General features: G+C 37.6%; 1 protein-coding gene across 1 annotated transcript in view; it reads left to right on the top strand.

The window, feature by feature from the left end:
* HIBCH (3-hydroxyisobutyryl-CoA hydrolase) overlaps positions 1–25308 on the top strand; it is a 46829-nt gene that overhangs the window by 7958 nt on the left and 13563 nt on the right. Inside the window, exons 7-11 of the mRNA XM_034429452.3 lie at positions 13838–13916; positions 16163–16308; positions 17583–17669; positions 19689–19747; positions 21429–21510. Of these exons, the coding sequence (XP_034285343.2) occupies positions 13838–13916; positions 16163–16308; positions 17583–17669; positions 19689–19747; positions 21429–21510 (453 nt within the window). The remainder of the gene's footprint in view (positions 1–13837; positions 13917–16162; positions 16309–17582; positions 17670–19688; positions 19748–21428; positions 21511–25308) is intronic.

Here is a 25308-nt window from a genome sequence, read left to right as displayed (position 1 = left end):
ACCTTCCTTCCTTGTGTGTCTTATTTACTTAGGCAATACTCAGGATACAGACAACTAAAGCAGAGTGATCCCCAAAAAGCAAAACAAAACCCAACTTCATACAGCCAGATTTGAGGAAGCTACGTCAGTTTTCCCATGGCGCTCGAAGCTCTGGAATGGTTCTCACTGGGGCAGTGACAGCTGCAGTCAATCACCCATTACAACCAAAGCAAGATTGGACGTGGTTTGCAGATCAGTTAGTTTATCAAGCTGTCATAATGTCTGTAGGCTGAGAAACCAATGTATCAAGATCACTGATAGTGCTGCTTGACTTTCACACATTTATTTGAGCCAGCCAGGAAAATCTAGTATTGAAGGAGGGGAATGAGCAAAGGAAATGTTTATTCAGGATTTATTGGTCTCGGTTCCTCCAGCTGTACTGACCAATCCCATGAGCCTTCAGCACATTCTCAGCCACTAGAGCAGAGATGTAACACAATGGCAAGAGGTTGTTGAAGTCTGCTTGCTCTTTTCCATTTCTGGCTTCTTATACAATTTGATTCCATGATTTTGCATCTTTCTTGGGATAGAGGAATGGTTTTTTAATTGCATTGGGCCAGGAACCCTTATGCCATACCCAGAATGGTATTTGGGCTGCCCAGTGCTTGTGGCATTAAATGGAGACTTGCATTCCAAAATGTGCTATTGCGGTCTGATGTGCACATAGTATTTCTTTATCCTCTTATATACAAGGATGTCAGTGGAATTCCTCCAGGTTTAACTTCCAGGTACCGAGGGGGCTTGAAAGTGTGTGTTTGCTTTTGCCTTATTAAAGAATAAAAGTAATAATGGTAGTTATATAATAATAGCATAAATAAAAGACTGTAAGTATCAAATTAAAAAGAACTATATGATCTAAGTTAGCAATTTACAGTGTATTTTGTTGTTGTTATTGTCGTCGTTCCTTCAGACCAGTCTCAATTCCTAGTGATTACTAGGACAAATCCATCTAATTTTCTTGTCAATATTTTTGGAAGTGATTTGCCCTTGCCTTCTACTTAGGGTTTTCAAGAAGCGACTAGTCAAGGTCATCTGGCTCACTTTAGGCCTAAGGCAGGATTAACACTCACAGTCTCCTGGTAACTTGCTCGGTACCTTTAACCACTTCCCAAAATTGGGTCTCAAATGCTATATATGATGCAAATAAACAAACAAACAAACAAACAAAAACACCATGTTTCCCCGAAAATAAGACCCTGTCTTATATTTTTTTTGAATCCTGAAATAAGCACTTGGCCTTATTTCCCACGTGTTCAAAAGCCTGATTGGGCTTATTATCAGGGGATGTCTTATTTTGGGGGAACAGGATAAATAGATAGATAGATTGATTGATCGATCAGATTAACAGAGTTGGAAGGGACCTTGTAGGTCATCTAGTCCAACCCCCTGTTCAAGCAAGAGATCCTACACAATTTCTGACAAATGGCAGTCCAATCTTTTCTTGAAAGTCTTAAGTGATGAAGCTCCCACAACTTCCGAAGGCAAGCTGTTCCATTGGTTGATTATTCTCACTGTCAGAAAGTTCCTCCTCATTTCTAGGTTGAATCTCTCCGTCAGTTTCCATCCATTATTCCTTGTCTGGCCTTCAAGTGCTTTGGAAAATAGCTTGACCCCCTCCTCTCTGTGGCAGCCCCTCAAATATTGGAACACTGCTATCATGTCTCCCTGGTCCTTCTCTTTACTAGACTAGCCATGCCCAGTTCCTATACCCATTCTTCATATGTTTTAGTCTCCAGTCCCCTAATCATCCATAATAACACAAATAAAATTGAAATTTAAAAAGAGAGTAAAAATTGGATTAATCAAGTAACCTTGCTGATATCCAATGACCCAGGCAAAATTACTTGTTTCAGTCTACGGTTGACTTATGACTAGTTGCTTAGCATCCGCTTATCAAACAAACGGTACTTATGACCAGGATTTGAAGTTCCAGTGGCTGCCATCCCCCCAGTTTTGTGATTGCATTTTGGGTTCTTGGCAGCCAGTCCATTTATAGCATCCTGTGGCCACCTGACCACAATTTACAGTGGTTTTTTTCCAGAAATCTTTAGCCTTTAGAAAAAGCCTTAAAACCTGGCTTTACCGATTGGCATGGGGTCCTTAGGAAAAGCTGCTGGCTGAAGGTGATCGTACACTAACAAGCCTGCCTCTCCCTTCCAAACCTTTGTTTTTAGCTTGTTTTAATTGTAATTTTAATCCGTTTTTATATTTATAATTGTTGGGTTTTTTGTTAATTTGATATAATCAACTCAATGTCTGAACTGGGAGATGAGAAACAGATAGATAGATAGATAGATAGATAGATAGATAGATAGATAGATAGATAGATAGATAGATACTGTACATACATACATACATTCCTGTTTCAGCAAAAATTACTGGCATTTGCTTAACGACTATGGCATTTGCTTAATGACAGGGTGATTCATTTAATGACCATTGCAAAAAAAGCCATAAAATTGGGTCAGTCGTGATGACTTGCTTAACCACCGGCATGACTTACAACCAAAGTTCCGGGCTCAATTATGGTGGCAAGCTGAGGAATACCTTGTATCTAAACATTCTTGTAATAATGACATCTTTGAAAGGGCAAGATATTTAAATGCAGATTGGATCTATTTTAAAAGAGAGTTTGCTTAACTATAGTTTACTAAATAAATAACATTTAGTCAATGTTCATTCATACTATGCCTAAATCACACTTCGATGCATTGCATAGCAAGGGGTAAAAGTGTCCCACAATTGTTTGCAGTAGCAGCTAAATTAAAGCAAAACTGTTGATGGGCTTTGCATGGTTAAAATGCATCCTGAAATAGTAGATAATTGTATCTTTTTTTTGTCAGTTGACCAGAGTCCGGTAGTTGTTTCCTGTTGAAATCATATGTTTTCAGATGGTTTGTGCCCAAATGGAACTGAGGCAGAACAGAGGCAAACAGCAGTTCAGATAAAATGTTGGAGGTGGAACAGAACAGAAAGCAGACCACTTCCTTTTGAACAAGGCAGCTGAAGCTTTTAAGAACATTTCAGGCCATCGGTTGACCAGAAATGCATGTTAAATGGAATAAATTGAGCTTTAAATGGATTACATTAGTCTAATAAGGCATATAATGCAGGAACCAAATTGATGTTTCACAAGACTGGTTTTTAGATGTATTGTTATACTTTCTACTCATTTATTAAATCTGGTCTACCACAGAGTCACTGCTTATACAAATGAAGGTGTAGCCCAGCCTTAAGTACGGAAGCCAACTGAATGGTGTTGGGGGAAAAGGCATTCCTTCTCAACCCTAGGAAGGAGGCAGAGGCAAACCATTTCCCAAAAAGTTCACCAAGAAAACTGAAGGGACTTGTTCAGGCAGTTGCTAAGAGACAACCCTGACTTGAAGTCCCCAATCCCAAAAATGAGAAATAGGCTATGCGAGGAAGTATGTATGATTTGAAGGTCTCTGAGAATCCCGTTTTTCCTCCAGATTCGTTTTGACTGGTAATTCAGCAATAAGGATATTTTATTTGATCATATGACATCTGTAGTAAATATTCATAGCCCTTTATTCAGTATTAAGTTTCCCCACTAATTTTTGAATGCACTTGAACAAGGCCAACAGTCTAGGCAGTGTTAGCAGCTGACTTTTACAAGCATGTGTGAAATACGTTAAAAGTATCCATATTATTTTTAGCAGCATGTAGTAAAAGCTCCTCTTACGGGGAGCATCAGTAAATAAAGCTGCAGATGGCTGTGTAAGAATAAAAGCAGATTGTGACATATCTCTTTGTGACTAGGCCCTGGTGGAATGAATGTAATGAATTGAAGACCAATGATTTCCTATTTCTGTTGGGAATAGTGAAGGAGAAATAACTTACCAGGATAAAATGTGCAAGGAAAATTTCAGATACCAGCAGTTTTATTATATAACAGGAGTGGTTTATTTACTATTGTTTTTCAAAAAATGTCCTCACAGAGAGTTTACGGAAGTTATTTCTCACCAAGAATAACAATAAAAGGCATCTGAAGAGCAAACCTCATTGACTTCTGTTAGTTTGCTTTCATGTGCAAATTGCCTAGGCCCTAGAATATCTAAAAGGGTAGCTGGGCTGGGCTGTTGCTGAAAGAAACAGCCGAGAGCCCTGAAGCATCTCAAAGACCAACTTACATTATACGTATATTATCCTTAGTTGGGAGGGGTATATACCAGGGGTGAAATCCAGCAGGTTCTGGAGAACCGGTAGCAGAAATTTTGAGCAGTTCAGAGAAACGGTAGTGGAAATTTTGAGTAGTTTGGAGAGCTGGCAAATACCACCTCTGGCTGGCCCCAGTATCCTTCCCCTGGGGTGGGGTGGGGATGGAAATTTTGCAGTATCCTTCTGCCATGCCCACCAAACCAAACCAAACCACACCCACCAAGCCATGCCACACCCACCAAGCCACACCCACAGAACCGGTAGTAAAAAAAATTGGATTTCACCACTGGTATATACAGATGGGAATTAAAACATGATTTAAATTAACAATAGCCAAATGTACAGGTATTGACAATCCTGTTCCAGCTTAAATGAATTCTAAGTAAATGAAGTACTGCAGTGATTGGGAATAATCTATTCATCTCCCCGCTAAAGCCACTATAATGCATTATTTTTGTTATTTCTGTTCAAGATGTGTTATCTTTCCCGTTTTTATATCATTTATGTAAATATGTGCCAATCTAGCTTCAATGACAGAGAAAACACAATGTGGTTTTGAACTAAAAGTTGTATTAATATGGATAGGAGGAAAGGTAAGAGCTGTATGTGTGCATAGATACATTTTGGATTGCAATAAGATAGTTATTTTTAAATTAATGCATATAAGCAGACATGCACACTGGGATATGGATGTTGGTGTACTTATGAAATACATTTCTTTATCCAAAGCTCAAAAGCACATATAAAAAAACCTGGCTAGTTTAATCCAAAACCAGCATCTAATTCAGCATTCTGTTCTTACGGTGGTCAAGCAGATGCCTCTATAGCACGGGTGTCAAACTCGCCACATCATGTTGCTGTCACGTGACATTTTGTGATGTTTTTCCCATTTGTGGAGTTGGGGTGGGCGTGGCCGGTGCGTGACGCATACGGCCTGCAGGCCTTCACTTTGACACCCCTGCTCTATAGAATGCCTAAGGGAAAATGCAGTGTGACACTATCTTCCCATTAAATTCTCTGGCAACTGGGTTCAAAAGGTCTTTTAGCTTGGAGTCATGGCCTTCCTTGGTTTCCATTAATGATGTTCCTGCAGTGATTCTGAGTGACAGGTTCTTTGTTTCCTGCTTCCTCATTGCTTTTCCATACATCTCAGCATTAGTATGTACTATCTGTTAACATCAAATGACAGTAGCTGTCTAATGTTTTACTCACAATTCTTTCTTAATCATCTAATTGTATGTATGTATGTCTAATTTATTTAACTGTCGAGCCAGGTCCATATAATGGTATAGTATTGCATTTCTGGTATAGAATTCTTCTTAGTTGTAAATCTTAACATCTGCATGAAGGTGCCAGATGAAGTCATTTAAGGATTAAAATGTCAACAGTATGCAAATGAAAACTTTATTTCTGGATTCTGAGTTAGATGAGACATTTGAGGTGTACACCTTCTTGGATGAAGATCAATAAAAATGGAATTCAGGGACTAGGATAGAAAGCTCTTCTGAGAAATTATTATTTAACGTTTGTTAGTGGGAGTATTGACAATTGAGAGCATTCATCAATCCAGTTTGGTTGCCAGTGGCTTATTACAGCCACTGACATGTAGCTCTTCCCATAGCTAAGATACAGAATATAATGGAAGGGACCTTGGAGGTCTTCTAGTCCAATCCCTGCTCAAGCAGGAGACGCTATATCATTTGAGACAAGTGGCTGTCTAGTCTCTTCTTAAAAACTTCCAGGGATGAAGCACCTACAACTTCTGAAAGCAATCTGTTCCACTGGTTACCGTATTTTTTGGACTATAAGATGCACCCGTGTATAAGATGCACCAAGATTTTGAAGAGGTAAGCAAGAAAAAAAGTTTTTGCCCTCCCCGGCCCCCAGGAGCACTCTGCAGGCCTCCCAAACCCTCTGCTGTCCCGTTTTTTGCAAAAAGAAGTCCATTTTTGACAAAAACGGGTGTTTTTGTCTTCTCCGGCCCACAGGAGCACTCTGCAGGCCTGCCAAACCCTCTGCACATCCCGTTTTTTGCAAAAACGGGGACATTTTTCTCAAAAACGGGGGCATTTTTGCCCTCCCCAGCCCACAGGAGCACTCTGCAGACCTCCCAAAGCCTCTGTGCGCCCTGTTTTTGTGAAAAACAGACCCATTTTTCGCAAAAACAGGATGTGTGGGGCGGGTCTTTGGGAGGTCAAAAATGGCTATATTCAGTATATAAGATGCACCAACATTTCCACCCTCTTTTAGGCGGGGGGAAGTGTGTCTTATACTCCGAAAAGTACAGTAATTGTTCTCACTGTTATTAGAAAGTTTCTCCTTGATTCTAAGTTGCTTCTCTCCTTGATTAGTTTCCATTCATTGTTTCTTGTTTTGCCTTCTGGTGCTTTGGAAAATAGGTTGACCTTCTCTTCTTTGTGGCAGCCCCTCAAATATTGGAACACTGCTGTCATGTCATCCCTCGTCCTTCTTTTCTCTAGACTCACCGTACCCAATTCCTGCAACCGTTCTTCATATGTTACGCCACTTTTTGTTCTCTGTGTAATTTCATACAAATATTAGATACTACATAGTGTTGTAAGGCCACTTAGCTTTGGGATTAAAATATTAATTTTGCTTTGCCCTTTTTCTCCCCCACTTCTGTGTATCCCCTCCCATATGGAAGTCGCAAACAAAATTTTGTACTCTGAGAAAAAGAGGAATTGTAAAGTTAAGAATAATAAATCAATTCTTGTGATGGCTCTGAAGAACAGCTTTAAAATATTTCACACATTGAAATGTGTGATGTAGCTATTAATATATTCACAGCTCAGTGACATCCAATTAGCCATGTGCTTCTATGCCTTTGTACTAAGTAAATCCATCTCCCATTTTCAAGTTATCTACAGCTTGATGACAAATTTGTAAGGAATTGTGATAACGACACAGATAAAGATAGTTGAACCTTTTTTAATAAGCACTTGGTTGAACGTTCTGATGGCATTGTCACCTGTACATTTTGATAAATAGCCACTGATGCCATTTTTCATATAATTGGCCATTATTTCTGGGGATTTTTGTGCGCTTGATAAAATGTTCAGCTCAGCCAAAAATATAATAAAGTAATTGCAAAGGATGAGGATTTAGAGTTCAAGATGGAACAATATGAAATATGTTTGAGTTTTAGACTCCTCTTGGAGGGTTCCAGCATCACATCCTATAGGACTAGTTGTCTTTACAAGTACTGAAATATCATCCTGTCCCTAGCATCATAGGAGGTAGAGTCATAGAAAGTTGCTTATAACTGTTTATACTGTTGTTCCAAGTAGCTTAGTCTGGCAGTGAGTGTCCATAATTGATGAATTTTTCCAGCTGTGCAGGGAACTGCAAAGGATTGAACCAGGGACCTTTGCGTGCAAACCACATGAGCTATGACTGTGATGGTGAACCTATGGCACGCATGCCTGAAATGGCACGCGGAGCCATGTCGCCTGGCATACGCGGCATCGCCCATTCCTCTTCTGGGTTTCTGGCATGCATGTGCACGTGACGATCAGCTAGCCTTTGTGTGTGCGGCAGTGCCGGAAACCGGAAGAGCTGGTCTTCCATTTTCCAGCATGAGCATGCATGCCAGCCAGCTGATTGGCGCATGCGTGGCAGTAACCCAAAGACTTGCTGGCCGGAAGTACTTTATCCGATGGGTGCATGCCTCCTGGGCAGCACGTCTTCCAGGTTGCAGCCCTGACAAGTGCGTGCGCACAAAGTGCTCCCTTTTCGGCACTTGGTGCTGAAAAGGTTCGCCATCACTGAGCTATTAGCTAGGGTCCTTCCATTGAAATTGGTTTAAAATTTCTATTAAGTTGCTTAGTATAACATCTTTAGCAAGACCATTTCATGTCATTTAAAATAATGCTTATGTTTGGGAGATGGGGATTGTTCCATTTTTTGCATTAAATCTTGCAAATGTTTAAGATTATGAATGATGATTATAATTTTTTTGTATTTTGATGTGTGGGAAAGGATTGTTATAATTCATCCCACTTCAACCTGATGCCCTCTACATATGTTGGACTGCAATGTTGATCATTCTCAGCCTACATAGCTAGTGAAGTTGCTTAGATGAGAGCATCTGGAGGTTAGCAGATTAGCAGAGCCTCCATCTTTGTTACCACCCTTTTCTTCTGTATTAGTAGTTGTGCTACCAGAGCAAAGCTTTTGTATTTATCAGAAAAGCTGCTAAAGCGGTCTTTCTCAAAGTAAGATATATCCTTACTTCCGGGCTTCCAGTCACAGAGATTCCAATGCTTATCAGCCCGGGATGCAATTTGGAAAGTATTGGTTGCCTTCAGATTGTAGCAAAGGGTTATTATGTTCATCAGTGCAGGGTGTGTATATTCAACTCTCTCAGTATTCCCATAAGAGGATTGAAAATGTTTGCTTCCATTTTGAAATAGGTGTGATTTGCTCTGTTGAAAGCTGAACAAAACTGTGATCACATCATAGTATATCCATATGGTATATAGCTTTTGTTTGTTTAAGGCCAAATTTTGGTTTCTAACCATAGTTTACAATGATACTTGTTTTGGACATCTCTCATTAAACTGAAGTTATTTTCATAGAAATTTAAGATAAATTACTGGCTGATCTACTGTGTTTATTCCTTCCTAGTATGTATGCCTTACGTACCTATCTAGAAATTTCAGTTTCTGTTTTCCTAACACTGCTCCGAGAATTCAATTTGGTTCAAAACCCCTTTCCTGGCTGAGGGTAATCTTAATTTCTCTCCTACAGTAGCATTTGTATGAGATCGTTCTGCACGCTGTTTATCTGTAAAGGCTGAAAACACTGGAAGCAGCCTTGAATTAAAATTGAATCTTTCTGAATCTGTCAGATGGTTGCAGACATAATCCCAGAGACAAATGGTGCAGATTGTTTTGCAGCTAATCCTGAGTTATCTCACAATAAATCTTGATAATTGAAAAAAAAACGATTCAAGAACTGGTCAATGGAAAAGCTTGACCAAAGTAACACTGTGAAGCATTTCAGTAAGCCTGTGAAAACCAAGTCTGTGGAAAGGCTACTAACCTAATTTCCTTATTGGCTGCAGAAACAAAAGCAAAATTGCACTGGCTTGCATTTGCAGCCAGTGTGGAAAGACAAACAACTGGCACTGTGGACATTAGTTTGTAAAACAGCAGGTGGCAGCAGCTAGCCATGTTTGGCTGATCTTGAAAATACTCAGGAAGGTTTTAAATAGTGATGGGAGACCCCGAGGAATCCCAGGGCTTTAGATTAAATCCGGAAGTTGATAAAAGCTTCCAAAGAGGACGTGCTAGCAAACCTCTTTTGTAATGTTGCCAAGCAGGCTACAGAATCACATCTATGAAGTCGCCCTTTTGCCATTTAAAGAAAATAGGATAACCTTATCATTAAATAATACTTCAACCAAGCATAATGGTGGGGCAGAGACACTTCTATCACCGTTCTCCAGATGATAAAGGGAACAGAGGCATTCTTTTTCTTTTGTGTTTCCCGGCACAAAGCTTTTGGGAACTTGGGGGAATTGACAAGTTTTAAATAGTGAATGGGTGATTTAAATATTGTAGGTTAAGGTGCTCGTTTTATCCTTTAAAACTCATCTCAGTCCTCTCAAATCAAGACCCAAATCTTTGTCCTCCTGACTTCAGTGGAGGAGGATGAAGAAGGGGAGGAGTGGAAGGGGAAGAAGGAGAAGGATAAGAAAAGAAGAAGGATAAGGAGGAGAGGAGGAGGAGGAGGAGGGGGAGAAGAAGAAGAAGAAGAAGAAGAAGAAGAAGAAGAAGAAGAAGAAGAAGAAGAAGAAGAAGAAGAAGAAGAAGAAGAAGAAGAAGAAGAAGAAGAAGAAGAAGAAGAAGAAGAAGAAGCTGCTTTATCAGTGACTCTGGGCAGCTTATGTAATAAAAAGTTTAAAAGTACTAGGAAACAATTAAAACTACAAACATTGAATAGAAAAGCTACAAATAAAAATGATGGGAATCTTCTGGAGATGTTTTGATATTTTCATAGCTTTTGTTGGTCGTGCAGTAGAGGGTTAAATGATCTTATTAATTTTTTGATAAAATTGCATGGGTATCCATTCTGTTGGAAGATGTTGTGTAAATAGTCTGTTTGCTTTTCCTGATGTTCAGGGTTGTAGTGTGTATTCGTCTAAATAGTGTTTTTACACAGCTTCTTTTGTGAGAGATTGGATTGTCACCTTGGTAATGGAGCACTTAGTGTGGATGGTTTTATGATAGATACAGTATGTGTTTCTAATTTGGTACCATTAGCTCTACTGCTGAGAATATCTAGGAAGAGTAGAATGTTATTGTTTCCTTTGTTCCTTATGAATTTTATTCTTTAGAAGATGTTTTGTATGTCTTCTCGACTTATTCCTTCTTTACTATGACAAAGGTGTCATGAATATACTGGATCCATACTTTTGATTGTATACATGGGAATATACTATAATTTCTAGACATTGCATTACAGTCTTTGCTATAAGTCCTAAAAATGGTGATCCCATTGATGTTCCTCTGATTTGTTGGTATATTTTTCCATCAAATTGAAAGTAGTAGTAAGGCAAAGATTGACAAGGTCCAGGATTCTGGGTATTTCAAACTTAGTATATTTAGTTAGGTTGGGTGTGTTGTATAATAGTGCTGCCATGGATTCTTTTACTAATTCTGGGAATGTGGAATGTTCAGAGTAAGAAAACAGCTGATGCTGGGGAACTTTGATTTAATTTAATTAAATTTATTTTGATTTACATCTATAGTGAATAACACTAAATTAATTGCCATTAGTTAATATGGGCAGTCCATATGTATATAATGTGTTTTCTGTTATACTACGGTACAGCCTATCAGTTTGGGAGGGGTCATGAAGGCTGCATCCAAAGATGATGGGAATATAGGTAGGGTTTCCTTGCAGAAATTTATCAGAAGAGGAAAAACAGTGATAGACAGTGTTATTGATTTTTCAGGTTTTAAAACGGGAAAAAATAATTAAATTCCCCAGCACCATCTTTGTATCCTCAGAAATTTGTCATTTTTTGGAATGACCCCATTTTAGTTTGAATCATTGTTCTATGATTTAACTCTGACATCTACAGAGGTCTTCATAAGTGGCTAATTCCTGGTAGTTGTAAGTGGAATAAACTGAGATTTTTTGGGACATTGCTAGCCTTGCTAGTCAATTGAAAATATATATTTTATATTGGGTATTAAACAGGGAGAAATTTGTTGGCATCTAATAGAAGTAATTCTAACCTGAGAAGCTTGAAACTATAATTAAAATGTAAACAAAATAGGGACTGACTAATTCATTGATTTAAACATGAGTCATCAGATGCAAGCATGCAAGTGTATAAAATATATATTGCCCATACCTCACCTTTCTTGTTGTGATGTTTATTTCTTGCAGCTTCATGTAATTTATAAAAGAAAGAATCATTTAATAATAAAGTTATAAATTAGGAACTGCTTGACAAGACAAAGCTTCTTCCATGTCTCCTAAAATATGAGTTCCAGTGTTATGGAGGCTTGAGTTCCAGTTTTCCTCTCTTGTAATGAGCCATAGCTTTAAGTGTGATAAAAAAAATGTGGTTTGTGTTTGCATTTTGTGGTTCTTTTTTTGTGCCTAGTATTGAAATGTTACAAAAAGTTAGCTCATCCTTACCCGAATTGACCTTACTGAATAGCAAGGCATCCTTTTTTCTATTAGCATAATATGCATATGGAGGAACCTTTTGATTGCCTACTAAAGGATTATTTTAGCAGCTTTGCAATGTTTAGACCATCTCCTGAAATAATTTGGTTTCCCAACAGTGATGGCCTGCTAGGCAATGACTTAAGTTAATTAGCATTTTATTGTAATTTAGAAGGTCAATCAACAGAGCTGATAATTCATTGGAGATGCATTTTGATGTCAAGCAAGGGTGGTTAGTCTGTAGCACTCCAGATATTGCTGAACTACAATTCACCGCTTCTCTAGGAAATATGGACAATGGTGAGGAATGCTGGGAGATGTAATTCTGAAATACTTGGAGTCAGTGGCGAAATGCTCTGAAGTCTACTACTGGTTTGCTGATGTGCACGCATGTGCAGTGTGCGCCAAATGCATTCTACATGCACATGCACACCACAGTGCTACCACACAGTGCTGAAAAAGGAGATTTAAGAAGCCTTTTCTAAGGTAAATAGAACAGCAAGGGGAGGGAGAACTACTGTGCCGTGCGATTTAGAGTTGCTGGAAATATAATCATGCTGCACAGCTGATTGTTGTAAATACTGGTTCGTCCGAACTGGTAGAATTTTTTTACTACTGGTTCACCTGATCTGGTAGCTTTTATTACTACCAGTTCAGGTGAACCGGTCCAAATCGGTTGCTTGGAGTGCAGAAATTTCCTAATCTTCAATTATGCTCCTTTATATTTTGAATGTTGGAACTGTTCCTTTAAATTATTATTGGCAATGACAGATTGAGTTGTTCTTTACAGAGGGGGAAGTCCTTATCTCAGGTGCCAGAAGTGGCAATTCCTGACCCTGAAAGAAATAGGTTGTCTAGCCAGTCCTTTTGGGCTGAGTGTTTTCCTGTTCTCAATGAGCCAAATACTTCTGACCTCTCCAATATGCTGAATAGTGAATGCTTTTGAACATGCACATTGAAAAATGTAGGTGGAGTATGTGCCTGCAGTGTTCCCAACTTGCATGGAAATATCTGATGAAAAACATTGGATCTAGACCAGGGGTGTCAAACTCACGTCGTCACGGCGGCATCACATGACATATTGGGACTTTCCCCCCTTCGTTAAACTGGGTGTGGGCATGGCCAGTGTATGATGCGGGCTGGGAGTTTGACAGCCCTGGTCTAGAGGGAGAAAAACTGGGTTTGTTTCCAGAGATAAAAACAATGGCGTGATTAAAAGACCTTTTAATGTGCTTAATTGTAAGCTTTAGTTGTAAAAGTGTGCCTAAATGTCTGAGTAAATGAAGATTGTATTTCTGCAATAAGTAGCAGTTTAACAGCCAATCTGGTATAATGGTTAAGGCAGTAGTGTAGAAATGGGGAGAACAAAGGTCAAGCCCACTGTCAGCCATAGAAACTTACTGGATCACATAGAGCCAATCACTCACTCTCAAAGTAACCTGAGAATGTATCTGTTGTATGGATAAAACACAGAGAGATCCCCAAGTAGACTGTCCTGAGGAAACATGGGATGTAAATCTTACAAATAGAATAGTAATAAAGACACAATATCCTTCCAAGAAATATGTAAATATGCAATTGGTATTATGTTAAGCGGGGCATGAGAGAATGCCACTTCAAATAGTACTCAGCATCTACAAGGTTTCTAAGCACCTGTATTAAATCTGTATTAATTAAATCAAGCACATATTTTAGTCATTTTAAAATGGTTTCCAATGACTGACAAATGCATGGCCTAAATCTTGTAGCACCAATAAAAATGATGGCAATTTATTATTAGAGAAATGGAGAGGATGGGGAGTAGCTAGGCCTAAGTGTGGCCTACAATAGGAAACTGGTTACTAGGGTTCCCACCAGAACTTATTACAGGTCATAACTGTCCCTTCCCTTCCTTTTTGTTTTCCTTTGGTAGGGTGTGGGCTTGTCTGTCCATGGGCATTTCAGAGTTGCTACAGAGAGGACCGTTTTTGCAATGCCAGAGACAGCAATAGGTAAGCACCACACATTGCATTATATGTTGACTTTTCATAGAGAAGCAGAAACTACTGTATAAATACCAGCTGGAATATGAAGAGTCACATTCCTACCCTGCTGCAGCACTTAATAATATTGATCTACTCACACACTCTGACAATAACATTCCACAAAGGGTCTGTGAGAAGATCATTCACCTCCATATATATCACTTAGAACTGACAGCAGAAAACATTAGATAACATCTGAGTAACAATAATGATTGGATCTTTATTTCTTGAATTCTTGAACATTTCCACTCATGGAGTATGCTTTTTCATACTAAGAAACAATTGTTCCTGAGTCCTTTGCTTATTTTTGAAATACGTGCAGAGCAAGAGATGGAATTTGACCAAAAAAATTAATCTTTTCTTTATGTAGAATTAGGACATCGTCATCAGAGATTGGCTACCAGATTAACCAAGGAGCAACAATATAATGCATGGGGGCACCATATAGTGTCTGCAGGATCCCAAAATGGGGAAATAGACTTTAGGGCAAAAATGGTGAATTAACATAAAAAATAAAAAAGAAATTCCTGCCACCTGAAGTCTCACTATGTTTAGTTTAAGAACACCAACATCCCCTGAAATGTGATGGATCTCCAAAAATATACAATACATTTGTTTTTAGAAATTATTTTAGCACTTATTCCATAGACCACAGGCTGGGAATCATTTGTTCAGAGTTTATTCTATGAATAAATGCATTTTGTTCATGGGGAGAAGATTGGAACATCATTAGAATATCTGGAATATATTAGAATATCTGGAAGAAAAGCAACCCGATGAACTGAAGCAAGAGAAAGCCAAAGGCTTTGGGGTGATTACACTAATCAAATGCAATGTTTTGATCACACAGCATCGTCTGTGTAGCTGTCATTCCAGGGTTTCTGTTGAGCTTGCATTTTTGGCTTCCAAGATCTAATGAAACAAATCCAAGGGTGGGTAGAGCAAGAATACCCTTGCAGGGTATTAAAAACTGCTTTAGATAGATACTCTATAGACATCCTTTTTTTCGACTGAAAAAGGTTAAACAAGTGGCAGTTCTAAGAGTGCAAATTGTGGCATCGTGGTTAGGTCTGATTTGGATAGAGACAGTAATGAAGAACTTTCATTGACTTTTTATCTCCATTGTGACTTAAACTATTATATATAAAGTTTATTGTCATTGTACGTATATACACAGTATACCCATACAACGAAATTCACATAACACCCAGAGTCCAAGCCCAACACACATGACAATCCCCAGATACACCCCCACCCACCAAAAATTCCCCACCCCTAAACCACCCAAGCATCCACACAGCAGACCAAGTAATGCTGTCCAACAGCTTATTGATGGTGGCCCTTTAGTTCATTGTTGAGTGCAATTATAGCTCTGGGATAAAAACTATTATCAAAGGCTCTTAACCATTTATAGGTTAAGAAAACTTGTCTTCCAATACAGATGTGAAGGGAACTGCTCAGTTTGGGGACTGCAGCATGGGAACACAGAGTCTCCTTAATCTAAGCGCCAAACTCTGGTCCCTTTATTCATAAACCAGTGGTTTGGTTTTATACTTTGTTTTTGAATGTATTCACTTCCCAGAGTTACCCAGGATTTGGGTAAGTTAGAAATGTGAACTGGATGCATTCCAAAGTGTCCCATTTTATTTGATCCTGAGACTACTCATATACTGACTAGGTGTTTAAGCACAAGGTTTTTAAAATAGCTGGTATGAAAAAATAGTATCATGGATTTGGCTTCTTAGAACTATCTTTCCAATCACAAAAGAAAAAGGCCCAGTGGCTCCTAGTATATCAACACCATTTTCCATATTAATATCATCCTAAAGTCTGAAGATGGCTTTGAAAAGATAATTCACACAACACAAAGTTTGAGGAAAGGGTCTTACACATGTTCTGCACTAAATTGTATTTTGTGATGTTGCTGCTAATATTTGTGTCCCACAACAATTCACAGAAGATGTTCAAGTTTAAAAAGTGGAAACGTTCCTTTTTGTGGCTATCAACTTCAGCAGAGATCTTAAGAAAATTGTGTGGGCAAAAATGGTGCAGGGTGTTTTTACACAAGATGAGCAAAACAGCAAAGGATTCATTTTCAAGCAAAGCAGCCCACTTAACAAGGCCTAATTATTAGCAGGGGGGGAAACGGCACTTAAGTTTTAATTATACAGCTTTTTTTCATCTTGCATATCTTTTTCCCCCTTTAATTGCAGGTCTTTTCCCTGATGTGGGTGGAGGCTATTTCTTGCCAAGGCTTCCAGGGAAGCTAGGCTATTTTCTTGCTCTTACAGGATTTAGGCTGAGAGGAAGAGATGTCCACACAGCAGGAATTGCAACTCATTTTGTAGAAGCAGAGAAGGTAATTCTGCCAAAATAGGTAACAGTTATGGAATGTGCACCTGGAAAAGAGAGGGGGGGTATTTCAGTAGCACCACAGTTTCTCCAGGAAGAGGCAGTACATTCCAGAGAGAACCCAGTCCAGAGCTGGATGGGAGAGAGAAGAAGAGGTTCGGGATAGCCAGACCCTAGAATTCCTTAGCATATATTTAATAGATTAGAAGTTTATAGCTTTAGTCTGGCAAGATTCTGTCTATTAGGTATAAGCAAATATACCTAATAGATAAAAAATTGGACTCAATTGGATTTCACTGTTTCTTCTTTTTGGCTTGGGCCTGACAGTTACTGCTTATACTGCACCCTTGTTCCTAGTTTTGTGAGACAGGTATATTTTTAGATCACCTCATGCACTTTTTGATCAGGTGATCAATGCTCCCTTTGTCTTTTAACCCTGTCTGGTTTAATTTGTCACTCACAAATAAATTTCCAGGCTACCATCCAATTCAGAACTCAGTACATGCAAATCTATTGTTTTCTATACTTGTATTCAGATTTTGCTGGATTTTTCTCCTTTCCCTGCCCTATGTTTGTGTCTCATTTTGACGTTGAGGGGAGGGGTCCTTTGGAAAATAGGCTGTGGACTATAGGAAAAAAGACATTTCTGCCATTCAATAACCAATCCCAAGTCCTTTTATTGATAGAAACCAGGGTAGGATACAATACACCAGACTTCATAACATCTTACAGTAAAGTGGTTTGGCCCCTCAGAAGTCTGTACTCTTGTTGGAAATTTCTGCTTTCTCCCTTAGATATCTACCTGCAGATGGAACTTCTTAAAAAAGTGATGATGCCCCAAACTTCAGTTGCTTTTACCCCCGTTTCTTTTTATAAAATATCATGAAAGAGAATAAAGGTGAACTAGCTTCCCAAGGTTTCAAACTGTTCTATTTTTTTTATAACATCAGTCTTGAAATCACTTGTGTGAAATTATAATGTTTCAGAAGTTAGAATTCTATACTAGTTGTAGAGATAAGGCTTCTGGAGCAAAAAGGAGAAGCCTAGTTTTTCATGTAACATTGTTTTGTAGGTATCTGAAATCTCTCTTGATATTATCAAGAAAAATTACCTCATTTTTCCCGACAAAAATGTGATTGGATAATATTAAGGCCTGTATTGAACAAAATTTTGGCTCCCCCCCCCCGGTTGTTGTTTAAATGTTAGATTGTTTGATAAGGTTCAAACTGTGAATATGACAATAGATTTGTATACTTTTTATAACTATTCTTTTATTTGCAGATGGCTGCTCTCGAAAAAGATTTGATAGAATTAATATCCCCCACAAAAGCAAATGTTGCAGATGTTTTGGATTCCTATCATAAGGAGGTAAATGAAAATTAAAATATACAGTAGATTTCATAATAGAGAATCTTTATATACAAAACACACCTCTATTAAGAAAGTCTGACTCCATTTTTAATTTTTGCTATGTGTGTGTGTGCAGCAGAGGAACGTTCGAAATATGGCAAACTTTCTCTTTATACGCTACCATAGAGTTCTGTGTATAAACTATTTGGGGAGAAAATGAAGTTGACACCAACTTCTTAAGAATAAGGTAAACTAGATGCAATCCTGAATTAAAATTCATTAGAAAGATAAAAATATGACGTATGAATTCTCTAATACTAAGAAGTATTGAAATAATGATCAAAGGTTGATATCTGAATGATGCAGTTGCTTGGTACAGCAAACTTGGCATACCATGCTTGAAGTAAACAAAACTTTGTGAATTATTCCTTTGAATTTTTAAGTTTGAGATTGTTTCCTTGTTGATTTAGGCAGCAGCATAAAAGATCAAATAACATCAGATAAAATATTGTTCCCAAATATTTGCTCTTCTGCTTTGTCAGGGTTATTCCTACATGGAATACTTAGAAGGAGGTTTACTGTCTTTCTATTAGAAATTTCTAAGGTGCATCCAAACTCATCTGTTTACTTCCAAATACATACATGGAGAGTTTTTCTATGTAAAATGCTATCTTTCAAGTGAACTAGGCTTTTGAAAGACACAGAATGCATCTATAAATAAATAAGTAAATAAGTAAGTAAATAAATAAATAAGATGGTTGAGTCTCATCTCTGCATTCCTTGAAACCTTGTGCGCTGACAGAAATTGAGCTATAAATCATCTTACAGTTTGGCCACAGCTTTTAGCACTCGGGTTTTCCGTCAGCAAAATGGACTGAATTTATGCCCACAGCAAGATGTTTTCTACAAAGAGGAAAGGATATGATGATCTGCAAAGATTAAATGTTAATGGAGTAGAAGCAGTCTGTGGAGTGTCCAGGATATTAGTGCTGGGCCTTTTGTTATGATTTGTAGCTAGTGTTACTATATTAGAGATATGTTCATATTACAGAAACATGACATATAACTTGTGAAGAACTACAATTCCGACAATTCTCATTTACAGATAGGGTGTTAATTGTTGCACTGACCCTTCTCATCATTAAAATGTGCTAAGCATAGTTTCCTTGCCACAATGGGCTATTGTAGATAGATACGATGATAGATAGATAGGATATTTTTGATAGGAGCTAAAATTCAAAATATTAAAAGGTAGAATTTGGGGTAGTATATGTTTTCTCACAAACAGATACAGCAGTCCTTTTCTTTCCAGTTTCTCTCTCCCCTGGATGGCTCATCATTAGATTTGTTTGATTTTAAAGGAAAGGGCTTCCCATTATAATTGCAGTGTTTCTTAAATTTTTCTTAACTTTTGTTTGTACGGCTTATGTTTATCAATATTTACTGTATTAACACATAAAATTGACACATTTGCTGCTGCTACTATCTCTCACAATTGTTTGATGGGAATTTAATATTGTATTATTTTTCAACAAAAGTTGGCAAATACACTGGCATCAGAATAGATTCAACCAACTAAAGAATGTAGCTGTGATTATGTGAGGAGGGTTTTTTTTTCTTCCAGAAGCACTAAGATCTTATGTCAATTATATCTGCAATATTTTAAAAAGTATCTGGAATCTGTGCTTGACAGTTACACCCAAGGATCTAGCACAAATATGGTCCTCAGTATATCAGTGAAATTTTTAAGAATAATAAGGAATAGCAATAGCACTTAGATTTACGGTATATTGTATACCGCTTCAGAGTGCTCTACAGCCCTCTCTATATGGTTTACAGAGTCAACATATTGTCCTCAACAATTTTTGGGGAAAAATTCTTATTCATTTCTAATCACGATAACAAAGATAAAGATAAACTGTTGCCATAATGGTTAATTTTTCTTTCATTAAGAGAAATAGCAGAGCCTTTGTTTTTTGTAACCATTTTAAATGATTTGGCACTGAAAGGAGTTTTGTTATCTTTTTTTCCTCTTAGTGCAAACTTGATCAAGAAAAAGAATTTATCCTTGGTGAACACATGGACAAAATTAACAGGTACTTGTCACTTAGTGCAGCCAGTAGTACAAAAGCACAACTATTCTTTTGTTTTGAGAACATCTAATAGATATTCTGAAAGCATTCCATCTGGGTTTGTATTCTCTGCCATCTTTGTTCCTTTCGTTTTGTGTAGTTTCCTTGTTTTTAAATATTTTTAGCAATTTGAAAACTGCCCAGAGTTCGCTGGGAATCAGGCATCATATAAATTTAAATCATCATGATGTCATCATCGTCATCATGGCACAAAAATAGTTGTGGCTCTATATAGGGCTGAATGTCGTACTATGGCCATAAATGAGAATAGTATGCTTCGCCCCAGAAATGGATGGAGAGAGTGGGTCTTACATTTTCCCCTGCCTCCGTCTGTAAACTGTCTTCAAAGTTTTCCCAGCTATACACCAGTGCTAGTTATGGGCTGTGAAAATAGAACTGTGAGTAGTGAAGATACTTTGGTTCATCTGGCTATTTGTATATAACATAAAAGATGTTACTCATCAGTACTTCATACATGATTGTGGCCGACCCAATGCCAAGTTGTCATTTGTTTCTTGTTATCCTTTCTGAACAAATGTAGAATGGTATTCTTCCCCACTTATGGCACTCCTCATATTTAAAAATGGGGAAATTGCCATTATGAGTAGTCCTTTAATGGTCTTACTATTTTTGTATGATTGGTGGGTCTATGATCTGTAATAAAGTCATCTATTTGTTGATTACCTGCTTTTCACTAAAGTGCAATGAGTCAAACATAATTTGCAGAAAAATATACTGTTCAAACTGCTTAAATGTATGGGTCTATTGAGTAGCACTAATGAGCAGTATGCTAGCATATCGTGGACTTCCAACTTTCTTTTTTTTTTTCAACAAACAGAAGGAAGTGATTAATCCCTGCAGTAACATCTGCTTCTTAAGTAATGACTATATTTTAGCTTGACTGCCTGTAGGATTTTTTTAAAAAGGAAATCAGAACAAAAAAAAAAATCTGATATGAGAATGAATAAACATTTAAGGGAAGAAACAGCACTTTCTAATTCAATGCAAAATATTGGAAGTTTGGGTGGACAACATTTTTCAATCTGATGTAGCAGTTTGAGATTTACCTTTTGGAGAAGTTTCTAGGGAGGTTGTAGGGAGAGTGAGACAAGGTATAAATTGGGTGTCTTCGGAGATTGAAAGTCAAGGGATTCAGCTGTACTTTCAGCTTCTACAAAATGTAAGGCATTATGTTTACACTTAAACACCCCCTCCCCAAAAGGACGTTGATATGTCTGGTTCTGGGAACTCTGGCAAGGGCCTGGAGCAGTAAGTCAGATACATTGCCTACCTCAGTTCCACTCTAAGTTGCAGGGCCTCTTTATAACAATTAGTTCAGCACAAACAATCACATACACAAATCACAAAACCCACAAAATTTCTGGTTCCATATTCATTCTAAAATGTTTCAAATTTTATATTTTTACTGAAGTTCTACCATGATGGCGAGACGGGAATTCATAGTTTTCCTGCTCAGATTATTTTAATTTTAATTTAAAGGTACGATATCCTTGCAGTTTATATATTACATTTACTGTAAGGCCTTTTTTGCATGCTAAAGTACCTATTGCTCATCGTATGTTGCAGCACTTCCCTCCCTCTCAAATATGACTCATTTTGATTAAAGAACATTTTCTCTTTTCAGTCTTTTTTCAGCAAACAGCATGGAAGAAATTGTCCAAAACTTGAAGAAAGATGGATCTCCTTTTGCACTTGACCAATTAAAGGTAACGTTGCATTTGATTTTTATCCTATTTGAAGGATGCCTATATCCAGTCACTTTACGCGGCATTTTGATGCCTGATGCATTGCCTAAGCAAGGGAGGACAACTTGTATCCTGCACATGGCCTTTTAAGATACTTTTATATTAACCTGAAAGCCACCTCCCAAACTGTGACCTAAAATGACTAATATAGTTTTGCTGCCTATTTGTCTTTTAAAAAGATCGAGAACAGATACTCAGACAATGGCTGCTGCATTCTGCAGTTATGTTATGAGACGGAGGAGGCGTACATGTCATAAAACTGCCCACCTTCCAAACTGCGGCTACAGAAAAAAAAGTTACAGCTATAGCTTGTCTTTGGATCTTTTATAATGCCTTTCCATTAAAATTCTCTCCAGCCTTAAAATCCAGCCATATTCATTCTGATTCCCTCCTTCATAGCACAAATTCTCCACTGAATGGTGAATGAATGTCTTTCCTACATAGCTGGTCATGTTCTTCAACCTTCTGCTTCTTTCCCTAGTGAGGGTATTAGAGTGCTTTCTCCCTCCCTCCCTCCCTCTCTCTCTCTCCTCAAATCTTTTTGTCTCTCTGTTTATGTACTTGCCTACCTGTCTACCTACCTACCTTCCTGGTTGGCTTCTTTTCCGCCCCAAGAGCATGATGTAAACCTATGAATTTGTTTGATTGTTATGTTATTCGCTCTCTGAAGAGGCTGAGTTGTTTAAATTATTCAAATTGAAAATTGATTTCTTTATTTATTTATTTATTTATTGAATTTCTATACCGCCCTTCTCCCGAAGGACTCAGGGCGGTGAACAGATTAAGATTTCATATACATATAATAATTAAATTATTATGAAATTAAATGTGAGGAAAAATACCAATAGTGAGTGGCAGTTATGTTAATGAGTTATTAGCCCATATGTGTAGTGCCAACTGTAACTTCTGGTTATGCTGATAGTTAATAAATATATAACTACAACCACAACCACAAGCACTATGTTTATTTACAGGGATTTTCTGTTTCTTCTGCTAATTGTGCTCTCTCTGCAGCTCAAGCTAAGAACTTCATAATTAATAAAATACTACAGGTAGTCCTCTACTTACACAAGGACGATTACACAATTGAGCTGAACATTTCTGTTGCTAAGTGAGACATTTGTTAAGTGAATCACTGCAGTTGTTAAGTTAGTAAAACAGTTGTTAAGTGAATCTGCCTTCCCCATTGATTTTGCTTATCAGAAGGTCGCAAAAGGTGATCACATGACCCCAGGACACTGCAGCAGTCGTAAATATGAATAAGTTGCCAAGGATCTGAATTTTGAACATGTGACTATTGGGATGCCACAATGGTTATGTGAAAAATGGTCATAAATCACTTGTTTCAGTGCCATTGTAACTTCTGTCACTAAATGAACTTTTATAAGAACTTTTGTAAGGACTACCTGTATAAGCCAAAGGGAGAAATAAGTTATACAATTTAAAAATCAAGGAGTTCACCAAGGATTGGTGTCACCTATGGGCAACATAAACATTTAATAAATAAATAAATAAATAAATAAATAAATAAATAAATAAATAAAATATAAATGAATAGTGTTGTTGCAGATTCCATACTCAAACCTGAAGTCCTATTAATGACAATAGTATTAATAATTTACATAGCTCATTAGTCACAAGAACAAATTTAGTTCTTTTCTAGAAAATGTTGCCAACCCTTTGGTGACAATAATATAATAGGTCTCTTAGGCAGGCACTTTTTGCATAAAAATAATAAAAAAATGAACTTGCGTCTAGATTATAGAAAGAACAGTAAATGATGTAACTTTAGAGAGAGCGGTTGAACTTATAACTGCTGTGAAGAATATTTATTCACTTTATATATATTTTTGTTTCTTTTCTATTTTTCAACTTTTCTTGCACATTTTGTTTTTTCTTTGATTTCTTTTTTCTTTTATCTTCCTTATTTTATATCAAATTGTTGTTGCCAACCCTTAGCCTACTTGATCACAGAGCATCTTGAAAAAGCCATCATATCATCAGCTGTTCCTTTCTATGTAAAAAAATGGAATATCTCCTTTGATATACCCAATGTTAAAACTTTCATGCTGAAGTGATTTGTCCTTTAATAAAGTCCCAGGTCATCATTTATTTTCTGCAGAACATCTTGGGTTTTTTTCTTATTCATTAACTAGGATCCCCCCAAAAATGCAATTAATATTATCAAGTAGCGGTTGCATGGTTTTTCCTCCATTAACCATAGTTAGGGTGAATTTCAGTGAAAGTATAGTGCTGTACCATGGTCACTTCTGAGAGATACGGAAAAATAGAAAAAGTATGAAATAAAGGCTAGAAGGAACAAAAAAAAAGTGTTATTGAAAGGCCTGGAAAATCTTTTTGTCTTCACAGTTTATACATTTTAAGGAGGGCAGTTTCCACAGGTTTTTTTTAAACATCTAGGCTTGTTGCTGACATTCATTTGAAATGAAATTATTAACAATGAAGTGGCTAGCACATTTTGCTCTAATCTGCCTTCGGCTAGTAATGTTCTCTGTGCTACAATATTAAAAGTAAATGAGGCTGTGTTTCATCCATTTCTGCGGGTAACTTGTTTTGCTCCTTGAATATAGGCTTCCAGTAGCTTTACTGTAACCATACATAAGAATATATCCAGGCTTTTTAAAAGTTTGACTGCATTTATGTATTCTGTTGCTTGAAATTAAATTAAAAGTCTGAATGAAAGTAACCTGCAGCTGATTGCAGTAATCAGAAAGAAGACACATTTCCACATGTTCCTTAAACAGTTGCACATCTTTTGATTTCCAGCAAACAGATGGGGAAACAGAGCCTTCCATTTTGTTTATGCCTGTCATTAAGGCAATTGGCCTGTGGCGCTTGAGAGTAGTTGTTTGTTTGAAAGCTGAAGAAGTAAATTTCCATTACTGTGCCTTCCTTAAAGGGAAGAAGGGAGTATCTCTTCAACCATCCATGTAATAGTACTTAGACTTGCATACACTTCATAGTACTTTTATTTCCCTCTCTAAGAGTCAGCATCTTGCCTCCAACAATGGGTCCTCATTTTACTGACTTTGGAAGGATGGAACACTGAGTCAACCTTGAGCCAGTCAGGATTGAACTGCTGGCAGTTGGCAGAATTAGCCTGCAATACTGCATTCTAATCATTGCGCCACCACAGCTAATATACATTACCATATGCCACTGAAGTAATTGATATAAGTTATTTACTATTGAAAAAAGAGCTTTACTGAGAAAGAGTGACTGGCCCAAAGTCACTCACCTGGCTTTCATGCCTAAGGCAGGACTAGATAATAGAAAACACTTTGATTGACTCTATAAAATTGAATAATGTATAATATATTCTTTTACATTCCCATCTTGACAAAGTTACACTGTTTGCAAACTTAAATTCTATTTGTTCTTCATTAAATAAAATCAGCACCTTCCTTTTTCTTGCCCTCAGCCAGTGGTGAAATCCAAATTTTTTTACTACTGGTTCTGTGGACATGGCTTGGTGGGCATGGTGTGGCTTGGTGGGCGTGGCAGGGGAAGGATACTGCAAAATCTCCATTCCCACCCCATTCCGGGGGAAGGATACTGTAAAATCAGCGGTGAAATCTAATTTTTTTTGCTACCGGTTCTGTGGGCGTGGCTTAATTAGTGGGCGTGGCTTGGTGGTAAGGTGACTGGGAGGGCGTGGCTTGTTGGTAAGGTGGGTGTGGCCAAGTCAATGTCACTTCTTTGCCCTTTTTTAACCTACAAAACACAACACAACACAAC

The sequence above is a fragment of the Pantherophis guttatus genome, chromosome 1, assembly GCF_059756535.1.
Source record: "Pantherophis guttatus breed Tessera chromosome 1, ASM5975653v1, whole genome shotgun sequence".
In the NCBI taxonomy this organism is placed as follows: Eukaryota; Metazoa; Chordata; class Lepidosauria; order Squamata; family Colubridae; genus Pantherophis; species Pantherophis guttatus.
Note: the sequence above shows the minus strand (reverse complement) of the source record. Positions and strands in the feature narration are given on the sequence as shown.